This window comes from Piliocolobus tephrosceles, chromosome 21 (genome assembly GCF_002776525.5).
Source record: "Piliocolobus tephrosceles isolate RC106 chromosome 21, ASM277652v3, whole genome shotgun sequence".
Classification (NCBI taxonomy): Eukaryota; Metazoa; Chordata; class Mammalia; order Primates; family Cercopithecidae; genus Piliocolobus; species Piliocolobus tephrosceles.
The window spans coordinates 50,430,649-50,449,090 of record NC_045454.1 but is presented as its reverse complement, the minus strand read 5'-3'; the positions used below and the strand labels follow the sequence as shown (position 1 = coordinate 50,449,090).

The window sequence follows — 18,442 nt, the reverse complement described above, 5'->3', positions numbered from 1 at the left end:
ACCCTGATTCTACAAAGAAATTTTTTTAACTTAGCTGCTGTAGTGGTACACATCCATATTCCAGCTACTCCGGAGGCTGAGGTGGGAGGATTGCTTGAGCCCAGGAGGTCGAGGCTGCAGTGAGCTATGGTCACACCACTGCACTCCAGTCTGGGTGACAGAGTGAGAACCCCCCGTCTCAAAACAATAAAAATAAATAAATAGATGTTAATTGTATCTAAAACTTACCATCATAGCAACAGCTAGAATAATGTTTGACTGAACAACCAAAGCCCGGCCAAGGTATCGCCTAGAGTTAACCGTCCCAGGGACCCACTTAGGCTACAAAAGAATGTTTGATTATCTGAAACTCAAGCTCCATGGGATGTTCTGTATCTTATCTGCCCACCCAGGCCTGGTTTTCATCCCCACAGGCGTCCAGAGCAGCTCCACTCCCTCCAGGGAAGCCCTTGGCCACATGGGCACGTGCAGGGGACCCCACCCGGGGAAACAGAATGGCATTGTTCCCCCAGCTTCCTTTTCTGTGGGTTTCTTATGGGGAAAAGTGTGTCGGAGGCCAGGCAAGGATCATTCTCCTCCCACACAACGGACACCCGGGGGAGCTGAGGCGGAGGGGAGGCAATGAGATCCACCTTTGCAGAAAATGTGAAGGTGAATCACCCCTCTGGAGAGAAAGGCGTCCCTGCAGGCTGAGAACATGCAGAGTTTGAGGTTAAGGTCTGTTGGGGTCTCACGAGCGTAAAATAATGTAAGCTAGGGAACCAGGTGCGGTGGCTCTCACCTGTAATCCCAGCACTTTGGGAGGCTGAGGCGGGCAGATCACCTGGGGTCAGGAGCTCAAGACCACTCTGGCCAACATGGCGAAACCCCATCTCTACTGAAAGTACAAAAATTAGCTGGGCGTGGCCGGGCACGGTGACTCACGCCTGTAATCCCAGCACTTTGGGAGGCTGAGGCAGGTGGATCACGAGGTCAGGAGATCGAGACCATCCTGGCTAACATGGTGAAACCCCGTCTCTACTAAAAATACAAAAAATTACCTGGGCGCGGTGGCGGGCACCTGTAGTCCCAGCTACTCGGGAGGCTGAGGCAGGAGAATGGCGTGAACCTGGGAGGCGGAGCTTGCAGTGAGCTGAGATCACACCACTGCACTCCAGCCTGGGTGACAGAGCGAGACTCCATCTCAAAAACATAAACAAAAAAATTAGCCGGGCGTGGTGGCGTGCACCTGTAATCCCAGCTACTCAGGAGGCTGAGGCAGGAGAACTGGCTTGAACCCGGGAGGCAGAAGTTGTAGTGAGCTGAGATCGTGCCACTGCACTCCAGCCTAAGAAAAGAAAAGGCCAGGCGCGGTGGCCCACACCTGTAATCCTACAATCCCAGCACTTTGGGAGGCCGAGGCGGGCGGATTACCTGAGGCCACCGTGGCTACCTTGGCCCATCCCTTGATGAGAAGGGGTCATTGCCGGAGCTCACAAAGGGCGTGAATCCCAGGAGGTAGGATCCTGGAGTTCCCGGTGGAATCTGCCTGCCCCAGGTGTCCCATTACATCCCTCAGGGGCCGACAGCTGCCCAGTTCTGCTTAGGGATCCATGCGACACAGAGGCAGTTTCTCTTGGAAACCCTGGGTGAATCCCCTGCTCCAACGAGACTGAAAGCGGCAGGAGCACAGACGAAGGTCATGGTGTCGCCATTGCACACGGCTGCCACCTGGCCGTGTTCTGGGACTCATGTTTGTAAATCCTCTTACATTTCAAAGCCTTAGTGATAACCCATCAGTGGGAGATCGCTCAGAATGGGGATTAGCAAATGATTATAAATGGCCAGAGAGGTGGCCGGGTTCAGCGGCTCACACCTAGAGGCTGAGGCAGGAGGATCACTGGAGGCCAGGAGTTCAAGGCCAGACTGGACAACATAGTGAGACCCCATCTCTACAAAGAATAAAAAAAATTAACTGGATGTGGTGGCACACCTGTGGGGCTAGCTACTCTGGAGTCTAAGGCAGGAGGATCGTTTGAGCCTGGGAGGTCGAGGCTGCAGTGAGCTATGATCGCACCACTGCACTCCAGCCTGGGTGACAGAGCAAGACCTTGTGTCTAAAAAATAAAAAATAAAAAAGATTACATATCTATTCCAGGAGTCAGAAAGCGACATCCTGTGGGCCAGAGCCAGATCTAGTCCTTCCCCTGTTTTTATACAGCCCACAATCTAAGAATTATTTTTGCATTTTATTATTATTACTGGAGACTGGGTGTCGCTCTGTCACCCAGCCTGGAGTGCCGTGGTGTGATCACAGGTCCTTGCAGCCTCAACCTCCTGGGCTCAAGCAGTCCTCCCACCTCAGCCTCCTGAGTAGCTGGGATCCCAGCTACACACCCCACCACACCCGGCTAATTTAATTTTTACTTTCTGTCAGCATGGGGTCTTGCTATGTTGCCCAGGCTGGTCTCAAACTCCTGGACTCAAGCGATTGTCCTGCTGCAGCCTCCCAAAGAGATGGGATTATAGGCGTGAGCCACCGCGCCCAGCCAGGATTTGAATTTTAGTGTCCATAAAGTGTGATGGGAACACAGTTGTGTCTAATTCTTTACATGTGGTTGGCTGCTTTAGTGTGATAATGGCAGAGTTAAGGGACATAGTCCTGACTGCCTTGTGAGTATGAAAATACTTACTGCTGGCCGGGTGCTGTGGCTCACGCCTGTCATCCCAGCACTTCGGGAGGCCAAGGCAGGAGGCCAGGAGTTTCACACCAGCCTTTCCAATATGGTGAAACCCTGTCTCTACTAAAAACACAAAGATTACCCAGGTGTGATGGCGTGCACCTGTGGTCCCAGCTACTTGGGAGAATGAGGCATGAGAAGCACTTGAACTTGAGAGGTGGAGGTTGTAGTGAGCTGAGATCGTGACACTGCACAGCACACCTGTGGTCCCAGCACTTTGGGAGGCCGAGGAGGGAAGGTTGCCTGAGGTCAGAAGTTCAAAACCAGCCGGGGCAACATAGCAAGATCCCCTCTCTCTAAAAAATAGAAAAGTGGGACCGGGCACGGTGGCTCACGCCTGTAATCCCGGCACTTTGGGAGGCTGAGGTGGGTGGATCACCTGAGGTCAGGAGTTCAAGACCAGCCTGGCCAACATGGTGAAACCCCCTCTCTACTAAAAATATAAAAATTAGCCGAGCGTGGTACTGGGCACCTGTAATCCCAGTTATTGGGGAGGCCGAGGGAGGAGAATTGCTTGAACCCGGGAGGCAGAGGTTGCAGCGAGCCAAGATTGTGCCACTGCATGGCAGCCTGGGCGACAAGAGTAAGACTCCATCTCGATCGATCGATCGATCGATCGATCGATAGATAGGTAGTTAGGTAGGTAGACAGACAGACAGACAGATAGATAGATAGATAGGCAGGCAGGTAGGTAGGTAGGTAGATAGATAGGTAGATGGAGAGATAGAGAGAGAGATAGAAAAATGAGGCTGGCGTGGTGGCGCACACCTGTGGTCCCAGCTACGGGAGGCTGAGGTAGGAGGATCGCTTAAGCCCGGACATTTGAAGTTGCAGTGAGCCAAGATCGCACCACAACACTCCAGTCTGGGCAACAGAGACTCTCTCTAAAAAAAAAAAAAATCGGATGATGCGTGAAGGTCAGGAGGAGAACTCTGGGTTTTAGGCTGCTGGAGGGATTTGACGTGTGTGTGGCCAGGGATGATGTAATCTGATGAACATTTCAAAGGCACCTTAACTGCTGTGACCGGCTCACAAAGGGGCAAGGGAGGGAGGAAAGAGGCCAGCCCCTGCAGAGGGGATGCTGGTGGCCTGTGCTGGTGGCCTGTCCAGAGCCGTAGCTGCACAGATGGTGAGGAATGACTGGATTAGGAATCTGTTTTGAACACTGAGCCAACAGGAGTTGTTGATGAGTGTGACAGAAAAAGAGTCTGTGGTCACAAATTCTTTGATTCTCCTCCCTTTGAAAGATGGCACTCAGGCTGGGTGCGGTGGCTCACGCCTGTAATCCCGGTGCTTTGGGAGGCTGAGATGGGAGGATCGCGTGAGGTCAGGAGTTTGAGACCAGCCTGGCAACATAGGAAGACTCCCTCTCTACAAAAAAAAAAAAATTAGCTGGGCGTAGTGGCACACACCTGTGGTCCTAGCTACTAGGAGGCTGAGGTGGGAGGATCGCTTGAGCCCAGGAGGTGGAGGCTGCAGTGAGCTGTGATCACACCACTGCACTCTAGCCTGGGCAACAGAGAAAGACCCTGTCTCAAAAAAAAAAAAAAAAAAAAAAAAGGCAAGAGGGTGAGAGTCAGAGACTGGAAGAGGCTGCACTGTGGCTGTGAAGGGGGAGGAAGGGGCTCTGAGCCTCTAGACGCTGGGAAAGGTGGGAAACGGATTCTCCCAAGCCCCCAGGGGGGCCCAGGCCTGCCTACAGCTTGATGAGCCCTGTAAGATGGATCTCAAGCTTCTGACTTTCAGAACTGTGAGATAATAAATCAGTATCCCATTTTCTAATTTTTTGAGACGGGGTCTGGCTCTGTCACCCAGGCTGGAGTACAATGGCACAATCACAGCTCACTGCAGCCTCCACCTCTTGGGCTCAAGCAATCCTCCTGTCTCAGCCTCCCAAAATGCTAGGATTACAGGTGTGAGCCACCATGCCTGGCCAATAACTCAGTGTTCCTCTAAGCCCCCAAGTGTGGGGTCCTTTTTTACAGCAGCTATGGGAACCTCAGACTTATTCTTTCTAGCAATGGACCCCAGCGACCCACGGGAACCCCTCACCCTCACGCAGTGGCCCAGCCAGCAGTCACTTTCCACCTTTTTGGTTTTTTGTTTTTTTGAGACAGTCTTGCTCTGTCACCAGGCTGGAGTGCAGTGGCACAATCTCAGCTCACTGCAACCTTTGCCTCCTGGGTTCAAGCGATTCTCCTGCCTCAGCCTCCTGAGTAGCTGGGATTACAGGCGCGCACCATAATGCCTGACCAATTTTTTGTATTTTTAGTAGAGACAGGGTTTCACTATGTTGGCCAGGCTGGTCTCAAACTCTTGACCTTAAGTGATTCACCCACTTCGGCCTCCCAAAGTGTTGGGATTACAGGCATGAGCATCTGGTCTTCTTTTTTTTTTTGGAAGCGGAGTCTCGCTCTGTCACCCAGGCTGGAGTGCAGTAGCATGATCTCGGTTCACTGCAGCCTCTTCCTCCCGGGTTCAAGTGATTCTCCTGCCTCAGCCTCCCAAGTAACTGAGATTACTGGCGTGCACTAACATGCCTGGCTAATTTTGTATTTTTAGTAGAGATGGGGTTTCACCATGGCCGGGCTGGTCTGGAACTCCTGACCTCAAATGATCCGCCCACCTCAGCCTCCCAAAGTGCTGGGATTACAGGCATAAGCCACCACACCCGGCCATTTTTAAGAGCATAGTTGCAACCCTTGCTTATGGGAAGAGAAGTACCTTCAGCCTTTGACCCCATGTTTCTGTCTTGCTGTGTGGCATCCAGCTCGCTGTCTGCGTGTCTCTGAGCCATGGAGTCTCCCGTGGCTGACGTACACCTTGTGCCCAGGACAACCAAGGAAATCCCCACTCCAGACGCTGCATGCTGTCGAGCGGCCACCATTGGTGTGGTGGCCACCAGCCTTGTCATCCTCACCCTGGGAGTCCTTTTGGGTAAGTGACTATGGGATTGGCTGGGTTCACAAAACAAGGGGACGTGTGCACAGGAAGTGACTTGATGGTGTCTCCATGACCATCTTAGAATTAAAAGGCAGTGTCTAGGCGTGGAAATGAAGGCTGCCCTAGGTCAGGCGGGTGGGCGCGGAGTGGAGTGGGTGAGTTGTGCATGCGTCAGTTTTCCCAGCTAAAGAAGCTCCCAAAGGAAGTTTTCACAGCTGGGATGACAGAGAAACACAGACAGGGAAATGATCTTGTTTTAAATTTTGGCAAATCAGCAAAATACCCAAAAGGATTTTTATAAAACTGAGCAATTGGGTTGGGCATGGTGGCTCCCGCCTGTAATCCCAGCACTTTGGGAGGCTGAGGCAGAAGGACCATCGGAGCCCAGGAGTTTGAGACCAGTCTGGACAACATGATAAAACCCTGCCTCTACAGAAAATACAAAAAATTACCCAGGCGTGCTGGCGCCTGTAGTCCCAGCTGCTCAGGAGGCTGAGGCAGGAGAATCACTTGAACCCGGGAGGCAGAGGTTGCAGTGAGCTGAGATCGCACCACTGCACTCCAGCCTGGGTGACAGTGAGACCCTATCTCACAAAAGAATAATAAAAAATAAGGCCAGGCGCAGTGGCTCACACCTGTAATCTCAACATTTTGGGAGGCCAAGATGAGCAGATCATGAAGTCAGGAGTTCCAGACCAGCCTGACCAACATGGTGAAACCCCATCTCTGCTAAAAATACAAAAAAAGGAGAAAGAGGGGAGGGGAGGAGAGGGGAGGGGAGAGCTGGGCATGGTGGTACATGCCTGTAATCCCAGCTACTTGGGAGGCTGAGGCAGGAGAATTGCTTGAACCCAGAAGGCAGAGGTTGCAGTGAGCCAAGATCATGCCCTTGCATTTCAGCCTGGGTGACAGAGCAACTCTACCTTAAAAAAAAAAAAAGTTAGTTTTAACATTTAAATGATTATAATAAACAGTAATTTGTGGAGAAATGCTCTTGTGTGGCAAAATAGTAAGTTGGCGATCCTTTGAGAATCCTCCTAATTTTTTTTTTTTTTAATATTTGTGGAACTTCTCAAACTCCCAGAGCCAGACACGTTTGACTGAGGCCCTCTAGTGGTCATGGGCACCAAGTGCAACATAATTTGGGTTCCTCCTGTGAGTGTATTTGTGTGTGCATGAGGGTGTGCATGAGGGTGTGCATGGTGCACACGTGTTCATCGGCATGCGTTTGTGTGTGCATGCATGTGTGTGTCTGCATGTGTGTATGGATGTGTGTGTGTGTGTGCGCGTCCTCACACTAGTAAGAGGCAGGGGCAGGGCACAGTTTCTCATCTACATTCTAACAAATACATTTTGGGAAAAACGGATGGATATAATTCCCATCAGGACCCCCCTGAAACCACAAGAAGTCTGTTTTGTTTTGTTTTGTTTTGAGATGGAGTCTCATTCTCTGTCTCCCAGGCGTGACAGAGCGCAGTGGCACTATCTCAGCTCACCGCAACCTCCACCACCCGGGTTCAAGCAATTCTCCTGCCTCAGCCTACCAGGTAGCTGAGATTACAGGCGCGCCACCGTGCCCAGGTAATTTTTGTATTTTTAGTAGAGACGAGGTTTTGCCATGTTGGCCAGTGCTGGAAGTCTTTTAAGAACCACTTAAGGCCGGGTGCGATGTCTCACACCTATAATCCCAGCACTCTGGGAGGTGGAGGCAGGAGGATCACCTGAGCCCAGGAGTCCGAGAGCAGCCTGGGCAACATAGTGAGACCCTGTCTCCACAAAAAATTAAATAATAAAAACAAGAAGTATTTAAAATTAAAATTTTAAAATGTTTTAAATGAAAATGAGTGGTTGTACGTGTCTGTAGTCCCTGCTACTCAGGAGACTGAGGAGAGAGGATTGCTTGAGCCCAGCAGTTTGAGCCTGCGGTGAGCTATAATCACAGCACTGCACTCCAGCTTGGGAGACAGAGTGACACTCTGATAAAAAATAAAAAATAGACGGCCGCGGTGTCTCACGCCTGTAATCCCAGCACTTTGGAAGGCCGAGGCGGGTGGATCACATGAGGTCAGGAGTTCGAGACTAGCCTGGCCAACATGGTGAAATCCCATTTTTACTAAAAATCCAAAAAATTAGCCTGTAATCCCAGCACTTTGGGAGGCCGAGACGGGCGGATCACGAGGTCAGGAGATCGAGACCATCCTGGCTAACACTGTGAAACCCCGTCTCTACTAAAAAATACAAAAAACTAGCCGGGCGAGGTAGTGGGCGCCTGTAGTCCCAGCTACTCGGGAGGCTGAGGCAGGAGAATGGCGTGAACCCGGGAGGCGGAGCTTGCAGTGAGCCGAGATCTGGCCACTGCACTCCAGCCCGGGCGACAGAGTGAGACTCTGTCTCAAAAAAATAAATAAATAAATAAAATAAAAATGAGAATTCAGCCCTTCCAGAACAGCTCACCGTTTTAGCTGGAGATGTCAGGAGAGGCTGAGTGGAGAGCGGGGGACATTCTGAACTATTTCTGCAACTTCCTGAATCTGCAGTTGTTTCAGAGTGGAGACTTACAGAGTGAGGTTGGGACACAGGCGGGGCAATTCAGTCCACCCACCAGCGTGCTCGTGTTTCTTTATTTTTAGTTTCTTGAACGAGAAAACATACCGTTTTTAGAATTGGTTCAGAATATTCTATCTACTGAATATTTGACTATGTAAATAGCCATCTAGCATATCTATCCATTTAGGATAATCGGAACTGGGGCCCAGCTTTCGCAGATTACGTGGTTGCTATTTGAATCTTTTAAATGTTGTAATTATGGCCTCTTTTTTTTTTTGGTTGGTGTGCACTTCTGGTAGTTTTTTTTTGAGACGGAGTCTCGCTCTGTCGCCCAGGCTGGAGTGCAGTGGCCAGATCTCAGCTCACTGCAAGCTCCGCCTCCCAGGTTTACGCCATTCCCACGCCTCAGCCTCCCGAGTATCTGGGACTACAGGCGCCCGCCACCTCGCCCGGCTAGTTTTTTGTATTTTTTTGGTAGAGACGGGGTTTCACCGTGTTAGCCAGGATGGTCTCGATCTCCTGACCTCGTGATCCGCCCGTCTCGGCCTCCCAAAGTTCTGGGATTACAGGCTTGAGCCACCGCGCCTGGCCTTCTGGTAGTTTTAACGTATTTTTGACCAAAACTCGTGCTCTCATGGTTTCTGTGGTTACTCTTGTAGTTTGTATTTAGAATTTTTTCTGCTGCTTGACTCAGCATAGGAATTTTTTTATGACATTATTTTTGCTATACTTTGTATTTTGGGCACAACATAGGCAACGGCTAAAAACCAGTGCTCTCTGCCCGGCGCAGGGGCTACCGCCTGTCATCCTAGCACTTTGGGAGGCCGAGGAAGGCAGATCACCTGAGGTCAGGAGTTCCAGACCAGCCTGGCCAACATGGAGAAACCTCATCTCTACTAAAAATACAAAAATTAAGGCTGGGTACAGTGGCTCACATCTGTAATCTCAGCACTTTGTGAGGCTGAGGTGGGTGGATCCCCTGAGGTCAGGAATTCCAGACCAGCCTGGCCAACATGGTGAAACCCAGTCTCTACTAAAAATGCAAAAAAACTAGCCAAGTGCGGTGGTGCACACCTGTAATCCCAGCTACTCAGGAGGCTGAGGCAGGAGGATTGCTTGAACCCGGGAGACAGAGGTTGCAGTGAGCCCAGATCACACCACTGCACTCCAGCCTGGGCGACAGAGCGAGATCCTATCTCAAAACAAACAAGGTTGGGCGCAGTGGCTCATGCCTGTAATCCCAGCACTTTGAGAAGCCAAGGCTGGCGGATCATCCAAGGTCAGGAGTTCAAGACCAGCCTGACCAACATGGAGAAACCCTGTCTCTACTAAAAATACCAACATTAGCTGGGCATGGTGGTACATGCCTGTAGTCCCAGGCACTACTCGGGAGGCTGAGGCAGGAGAATCGCTTGAACCCGGGAGGCGGAGGTTGCAGTGAGCTGAGATCGCACCACTGCACTCCAGCCTGGGCAACAAGAGCAAAACTCTGTCTCAAAACAAACAAACCAGTGGTTTCTAAAGATGACCTCATGGGACTGTGGCCGGAGAGTCCTGATAGCCTCTGGCTGTGCTCATGTCCCTGCAGCAGGAGGTGGGATCTGTCATTTCACCATCTCCTGATGCCATTCCAGCGGTTACTCCCTGAAGTCAGCTCAGATCCTGGGCCAGGCACGACATGGGGGACAGGCACAAGCAGGACCTCTTCCTGCCTTCGAGGAAAACGTGCGGGCGTCCGGGGCTGACTTGGCTCTCATCCACCTTGTACTGTACCTGGGAACCTCCGGGGGAGGTGGCTGTAGAATTCAGCTCCAAACCAGAATGCTTTTGGGAATTGAGGGAGAGCCCTGTGAGTAGCTATTCAGGGCAGCCACAGGGGCGTTGGCCACCCCACTGCAAGTCGGGAGTGACCACCAGGGTGTGTGGGCGCAGACAGGGTGGGTCCCGGGCGGCAGCTCAGTGGAGGCCTGAGCCCCCAAAGGTGGGCTCTCTCATGGGCCCTGGTCTCGTCCCCAGCCTTCCTCTCTACACAGGGCGTCCACGTGGACCACACGGCCGAGCTGCGGGGAATCCGGTGGGCCAGCAGTTTGCGGCGGGAGGCCTCGGACTATCACCGCACACTGACGCCCACCCTGGAGGCACTGGTGAGGGTGGTCTGTGTTTGGGGGCCAGGGAGGAAGAGCGGGTGGCCAGGGCTTTGACCTGGAGCTGCTTTCCATGTGGCAGGGAGGCAGGCCGGAGGCAAGGAGGCTGAGGTGGAGGCTGTGAGACTGGGAGGCCAGGCCATGGGGGAGGGGGCAGGACGAGGCCAGGTGGTCAAGGCAGATACCTGCAAGGCAGAGCTGTATCCACTGAGGACAGGCTCACATGGGATTTTAGGCAACATTTAGAGGCATTTTTTGTTTTGTTTTTTTTTGTTGTTGTTGTTGAGACGGAGTCTCGCTCTGTCGCCCAGGCTGGAGTGCAGTGGCCGGATCTCAGCTCACTGCAAGGTCCGCCTCCCGGGTTTACGCCATTCTCCTGCCTCAGCCTCCGGAGTAGCTGGGACTACAGGTGCCCGCCACCTCGCCCGGCTAGTTTTTTGTATTTTTTTAGTAGAGACGGGGTTTCACTGTGTTAGCGAGGATGGTCTCTATCTCCTGACCTCGTGATCTGCCCATCTTGGCCTCCCAAAGTGCTGGGATTACAGGCTTGAGCCACCGCGCCCAGCCTAGACTTTTTTTTTTTTTTTTTGATGGAGTCTCACTCTGTTGCCCAGGTTGGAGTACAGTGGAGTGATCTCGGCTCAGTGTAACCCCTGCTGCCCAGGTTCAAGTGATTCTCCTGCCTCAGCCTCCCAGGTAGCTGGGATTACAGGTGCACGCCACCATGTCCAGCTGATTTTTGTGTTTTTAGTAGAGACGGGGTTTCATCATGTTGGCCAGGATGGTCTCGAACTCCTGACCTCAAATGATCCTCCCGCCATGGCCTCCCAAAGTGCTGGGATTACAGGCATGAGCCACCATGCCCGGCCCTCCACATTTAGAGTTTTATATTTTATTCTAAAGGGGAATCAGAGCCCTCATGCATAGCTGGGGGAATGTATTTTATTTTATTTTTTTGAGACGGAGTCTCGCTCTGTCGCCCAGGCTGAAGTGCAGTAGTGCGACCTTGGTTCACTGCCACCTCCGCCTCCCGGGTTCAAGCGATTCTCCTGTCTCAGCCTCCTGAGTAGCCAGGGTTACAGGCACCCACCACCAAACCTAGCTAATTTTCATATTTTTAGTAGAGATGGGGTTTCTCCATGTTGGCCAGGCTAGTCTCAAATTCCTGACCTCAGGTGATTCGCCTGTCTCGGCCTCCCAAAGTGCTGGGATGACAGGTGTGAGCCACCACACCCAGCGTGGAGGAACGTAAAATGAGGCATTCCTGGAAAGCAGGAAAAGGGAAAAAATAATACAGTGATGTATGCCGGGTACAGCGGCTCAGGCCTGTCATCCCAGCACTTTGGGAGGCCGAGACAGGCGAATCACCTGAGGTCAGGAATTTGAGACTAGCCTGGCCAACATGGAGAAACCCCATCTCTACTAAAAATACAAAATTAGCCAGGCGTGGTGGCGCATGCCTGTAATCCCAGCTACTCGGGAGGCCGAGGCAGGAGAATCGCTTGAACCCAGGAGGTGGAGGTTGCGGTGAGCCAAGATTGTACCACTGCACTCCAGCCTGGGCAACAAGAGCGAAACTCCATCTCAAAAACAAACAAACAAACAAACAAAAACCAGTAGTGCAGCTGCATAGAAAATAGGCTGGCAGCTCCTCAAATGGTTACACATAGTGACCATGTGATCCACAGTTCCACTGCTGAGGGTCTACCCAAGAGAAGTCAACAGATATGTCCAGGCCGGGCGTGGTGGCTCAAGCCTGTCATCCCAGCACTTTGGGAGACCGAGGTGGGTGGATCACGAGGTCAGGAGATCGACACCAGCCTGGCCAACATGGTGAAACCCCGTCTCTACTAAAAATACAAAAATTAGCCAGGCACGGTGGCACACGCCTGTAATCCCAGCTACTTGGGAGGCTGAGGCAGGAGAATCGCTTGAACCTGGGAGGCTGAGATTGCCGTGAGCTGAGATTGCACCACTGCACTCCCACCTGGGCGACAGAGTGAGACTCCGTCTCAAAAAACCCAAACCAAACAAAAAATGTATGTCCACACGAAAGCCCGTGTGTGGATGTTCACGGCAGCATGGCTCATAACACGTAATGGTGGAAACTCAGATACCATGAACGGATGAACGGGTAAACACAGCGTAGCCAACCACACACTGGAATATGATTCAGCCAGGAAAAGGAGCCAGGCTCAGACACTGGACACAGCAAATTATATCTCAATGGAAAAAAAAAAAAGTTTTCCATTTTATTCTAAGAGAAACAGACGTGGCCGGGCACGGTGGCTCAAGCCTGTAATCCCAGCACTTTGGGAGGCCGAACGAGGTCAGGAGATTGAGACCATCCTGGCTAACATGGTGAAACCCCGTCTCTACTAAAAAAATACAAAAAAAACTAGCCGGGCGCGGTGGCGGGCACCTGTAGTCCCAGCTACCTGGAGGCTGAGGCAGGAGAATGGCGTAAACCCAGGAGGTGGAGCTTGCAGTGAGCTGAGATCCGGCCACTGCACTCCAGCCTGGGCGACAGAGGGGGACCCCCGCTTCAAAAAAAAAAAAAAAAAAAGAAACAGACGTGTGGCCACATCAGCAATCATGTATTAAAAAGAGCGCTCCAGGCGGGCACGGTGTGGGTGCCTCACATTTGTAATCCCAGCACTTCGGGAGGCCGAGGCAGGTGGATCACCTGAGGTCAGGAATTCGAGACAAGCCTGACCAACATGGCAAAATCCCATCATTACTAAAAACACAAAAATTAGCCAGGTGTGGTAGTGTGTGCCTGTAATCCCAGCTACTTGGGAGGCTGAGGCAGGAGAATTGCTTGAATCTGGGAGACGGAAGTTGCAGTGAGCCAAGATTGTGCCATTGTACTCCACCCCAGGCGGCAGAGCAACACTCCCCCAAAATAATAATAACAACAATAAAAAAATTAAAAATAAAACTTAAGTCTGGGTGTGGTGGCTCACAACTATAATTCTAGCACTGTGGGAGGCCGAGGCAGGCGGATCATGAGGTCAGGAGTTTGAGACCAGCCTGGCCAACATAGTGAAACCCCATTTCTACTAAAAATACAAAAAATTAGCTGGGCATGGTGGCAGGCACCTGTAATCCCAGCTACTTGGGAGGCTGAGGCTGCAGAATCGCTTGGACCTGGGAGACGGATGTTGCGGTGAGTGGAGATTGCACTACTGTACTCCAGCCTGGGCGATAGAGCAAGACGCCGTCTTAAATAAATACGTACATACATACAAATAAAAATTTAATTTTTTTGAGGGGGGATAGAGTCTCGTTCTGTTGCCCGGGCTGGAGTGCAGTGGTGCAATCTTGGCTCACTGCAAGCTCCGCCTCCCGAGTTCATGCCATTCTCCTGCCTCAGCCTCCCGAGGAACTGGGACTGCAGGCGGCCACCGCCGCGCCCACCGCCACTCCCAGCTAATTTTTTGTATTTTTAGTAGAGATGGGGTTTCACCATGTTGGCCAGGCTGGTCTCAAACTCCTGACCTTGTGATCCTCCCTCCTTGGTCTCCCAAAGTGCTGGGATTACAGGCGTGAATAATTTTAAAATTTAAAACAATAAATAAAAGGAAATGCTTTCCCATGAAACCAACCCCTTCTCCAGCTCCCTGCAACACCAACAGGCCTCTGCAGTGGCAGGGTGCCCATGCTGTGGGTCTCAGCATTCGCCGTTCTTGTTTCTATTGCAGTTTGTAAGTAGTTTTCAGAAGACAGAGTTAGAGGCAAGCTGCGTGGGTTGCACGGTGCTGAATTACAGGTGAGTTGAAGCTTCCATTGGGTGACGGAAACTTGGTGGACATCTGGGAGTTTCTGGAGGACTCCAGAAAAGTTTGGAAAATTCTAGAAGATTCCAGCAGGGAGGAGTCCCTCCCTCTCCAAGGGTCTCTCCTCCATACCTGTAGGGATGGGAACTCCAGTGTCCTCGTACATTTCCAGTTGCACTTTCTGCTGCGACCCGTCCAGACGCTGAGCCTGGGCCTGGAGGAGGAGCTGTTGCAGAGAGGGATCCAGGCAAGGCTGCGAGAGCGCGGCATCTCCGTGGCTGCCTATGGCACGATTGTGTCGGCCGAGCTCACAGGTGAGTGGGCAGCCGAGACCGAAACCCCATCACAAGGAGGCTGGAGGACGTTACATTTTGATCATCACCCCTTCCCATAAAAAGAAAACAAACTGGCCGGGCTCGGTGGCTCACGCCTGTAATCCCAGCACTTTGGGAAGCCAAGGCAGGCGCATCACTTGAGGTCAGGAGTTGAGACCAGACTGGCCAATATGGTGAAACTCCGTCTCTACGAAAAATACAAAGATTAGTTGAGCATGGTGGCGTGGACCTGTCATCCCAGCTACACGGAATTCTCCTGAGGCAGGAGAATCGCTTGAACCCGGGAGGTGGAGGTTGCAGTGAGCTGAGATCGTGCCATTGCACTCCAGCCTGGGAAAAAAGAGTGAAACTTCATCTCAAAAGCAAACAAACGTAAAAACTGACATTGCCTTTGCCTTAATGGTGTGGACCAGGGGTCAGCCATCTTGTTCTGTAAAGAGAGTGTAAATCTTTTCTTTTTTTTTTTTTTTTTTGAGACAGGGTCTTACTCTGTTGCCCAGGTTGGAGTGCAGTGGTTTTAAAAAGTAAAAGATTGTACAGTGCAGCAGGTCATGACTGGAGAGTCAGATGCAAGTTCAGACCATTTGTTGCCGGGCGCGGTGGCTCATGCCTGTAATCCCAGCACTTTGGGAGGCCGAGGCGGGTGGATCACAAGGTCAGGAGTTCAAGACTAGCCTGGCCAAGATGGTAAAACCCCATCTCTACTAAAAATACAGAAATTAGCCAGGCGCAGTGGTGGGCGCTTGTAATCCCAGCTACTCGGGAGTCTGAGGCAAAAGAATTGCTTGAACCTGGTGGGGTGGAGGTTGCAGGGAGCCGAGACCGCACCACTGCACTCCAGCCTGGGCGACACAGCGAGACTCTGTCTTAAAAAAAAAAAAAAAAAAAAAAAAGATTAGTCACCTTGACCTTGACACGCAGGACATTTGTAGTTCCCTCCCCACCAACCGTAACATGCTGGTTGAGGCCTTAATAACCTCTGCTCCAGCGTTCACAGAACTTCCCTTGGCGATAGGGAGGTTCCAGGCCCCGTGCAGTTTGGTGGCTGCCCGAACCCTGTGGCTAGTAAGTGCTCTCCATGGGCCTAGTGGGACTGAGAATCGGTGTTGAAGTGGATTTCATCCTCATGGACTGAAGGTAGAATTTAAGTGACTCTGGGGTGGACAGGGCAGCTACTTACTTTACTCCACCACCTGTCTGCAATGGGAAGTTTTCTTTCTTTCTTTTTTTTTTTTTTTGAGATGGAGTCTTGCTCTGTCGCCCAGGCTGGAGTGCAGTAGCGCGATCTCAACTCACTGCAGCCTCCGCCTCCTGGGTTCAAGTGATTCTCCTGCCTCAGCCTCCCAAGCACCTGTGATTACAGATGTCTGGCACCACACCCAGCTAATTTTTGTATTTTTAGTAGAGATGGGGTTTCACCATGTTGGTGAGGCTGATCTTGAACTCCTGACCTCAAGTGATCTGCCCGCCTCGGCCTCCCAAAGTGCTGGGATTACAGGTGTGAACCAGTGCACTCAGCCAATAGGACATGTTTAGAGGGTTTGACCGCTTATTCAGTGAGCTTCTATCTTCTCTGTTTTGTTGCAGGAAGACATAAGGGACCCATGGCAGAAAGAGACTTAAAATCAGGTATGTTTTTCTCTCTGGCCTTTTCTCTGATTGTAGTTACTGACAGAGGTTTCCTAAGATTCCTTTCAAGGAAGTGAAAGAATCTCTGCAACAAGGCCAGGCACGGCGGCTCATACCTGTCATCCCAGCACTTTGGGAGGCTGAGGCAGGAGGACCACTTGAGGCCAGGAGTTTGAGACCAGCCTGGGCAACATAGCGAGACCCTATCTCTACAAAAATAGTAATTAAGGCCGGGCGCGGTGGATCACGCCTGTAATCCCAGCACTTTGGGAGGCCGAGGTGGGCAGATCACAAGATCAGGAGATCGAGACCATCCTGGCTAACACGGTGAAACCCCGTCTCTACTAAAAAATACAAAAAAAAATTAACCAGGTGTGCTGGTGGGCGCCTGTAGTCCCAGCTACTAGGGAGACTGAGACAGGAGAATGGCATGAACCCGGGAGGCAGAGCTTGCAGTGAGCCAAGATCACACTGCACTCCAGCCTGGGAGACAGAGCAAGACTCTGTCTCAAAAGCCAAAAACAATTTTAAAAATTATTTTAAAAAAGTAATAAAAATTAGCTGGGCATAGTGGCATATTGCCTGTACACTCAGGTACTTGGGAGGCTGAGGAAGGAGGATCGCTTGAACCCAGGAGACAGAGGCTGCGGTGAACTGAGATCACACCATTGCACTCCAGCCTGGGCAACAGAGTGAAACTACATCTCAAAAAATAATAAATAAAAAAAATAAAATAAATAGTCTGGCCTGGTGGCATGCACCTGTGGTCCCAAGTACTCAGGAGGCTAAGGCGGGAGGATTGCTTGAACCTGGAGTTAGAGGTTGCAGTAAGCTGTGATCGCACCACTACACTCCAGCTTGGGTGACAGAGCTAGACCTATCTCAAAGACAAAAACAAAAACAAAAGAAAAGGAAAAAAAGGAGAGAGTTTCCGTGTTTTCATACCCTGGGGGTACTAAATGTAGAGTGGTGCTTTACTGCAACCAGGAGATGTAGCATGAGGTCAGAAAGTTCATTCTTTTCTGTCCTCAGGCCGCTGTCCAGGGAACTCCTTTTCCTGCCAGAACAGCCAGTGTGTGACCAAGGTGAACCCGGAGTGTGACGACCAGGAGGACTGCTCCGATGGGTCCGATGAGGTGCACTGTGGTCAGTCTGCCTGTCTGGCCTGGTCTCTGGGCCCTTTCCCTTTTCCAGGGTCAGCTGCTGGCTCTGGTCTCTGGTCACTGTGCTTACGTCACTCCGGCACACAGGCCTGACATTTGTGGGGGCTGGACAGAGAACAGAAAGGGGCACCCATGGTATGGGGAGAAATGTGAGCAAACAGCAGAGAAAAGGAGAAGTGCAGGTGTGTGATGGGGAGAAGCCTGGGGAGAAGAGGGAGAAGATATCAGGCTGAAAACAGAGGTTCTGGCCAAAGCCTGGGAAGTCTTGAATACCAGGAACTGGAGCTCTGTCCTGTAAGTAGTGGGATGTGGCCACAGGGATTTGAGCAATGGAAAGAGACAGGTAAAATGCTGGAAGAGATTAGCTGGGCATGGTGGCTCACACCTGTAATTCCAGCACTTTGGGAGGCCAAGGCAGGAGAATCACTTGACGCCAGGAATTTGAGACCAGCCTGGACAACATAGTGAGACCCCCATCTCTACTAAAAGAAAAAAAAAAATAGCCAGTGTGGTGGTGTGTGCCTGTGGTCCCAGCTACTCAGGAGGCTGAGGTGGAAGGATCGCTTGAGCCCAGGAGATTGAGGCTGCGGTAAGCTATGATTGCGCTACTGCACTGTCCAGCCTGGATAACAGAGTGAGACCCTGTCTCAAAAATAAATAAAATAAAATGCTGGAAGAGTAGCCAACATTTTTCTAGCAATGCTAGCCCATGTAATAAGGTAAGGACAGCAGTTTAAGTATTGGGAAGGAAGAGGAAAAGCTTAATTCATTTGAAATCATTGTCTATCTAAAATAAATCAATATCCAAACAGAAGGAGAGAAGCTGAAAGAATAAAATAAAATGAATCAATAAATTGATTAAAAAGCTATATAAAATAAAGGCCGGCCAGGCACAGTGGCTCATGCTTGTGATCCCAGCACTTTGGGAGGCCGAGGTGGGTGGATCATGAGGTCAGGAGATCGAGACCATCCTAGCTAACACGGTGAAACACTGTCTCTACTAAAAACTACAACAAAAATTACAGGCATGGTGGTGTGTGCCTGTAGTCCCAGCTATTCGGGAGGCTGAGGCAGGAGAATGGCGTGAACCCAGGAGGCAGAGCTTGCAGTGAGCCGAGATCGCACCACTGCACTCCAGCCTGGGTGACAGAACAAGAATCCGTCTCAAAAAAAAAAAAAAAA

At 51.2% G+C, this 18,442-nt stretch overlaps 1 protein-coding gene across 1 annotated transcript in view; it reads left to right on the top strand.

Annotated features, from left to right (window-relative positions):
• Positions 1-5,515: 5,515 nt before the first annotated feature.
• The window catches only part of TMPRSS9 (transmembrane serine protease 9), a 41,538-nt gene continuing 28,611 nt past the window's right edge, over positions 5,516-18,442 (top strand). The window contains exons 1-6 of the mRNA XM_026449493.2: positions 5,516-5,657; positions 10,227-10,354; positions 14,059-14,126; positions 14,272-14,447; positions 16,056-16,097; positions 17,130-17,247. Coding sequence (XP_026305278.1) covers positions 5,516-5,657; positions 10,227-10,354; positions 14,059-14,126; positions 14,272-14,447; positions 16,056-16,097; positions 17,130-17,247 — 674 coding nt within the window. The remainder of the gene's footprint in view (positions 5,658-10,226; positions 10,355-14,058; positions 14,127-14,271; positions 14,448-16,055; positions 16,098-17,129; positions 17,248-18,442) is intronic.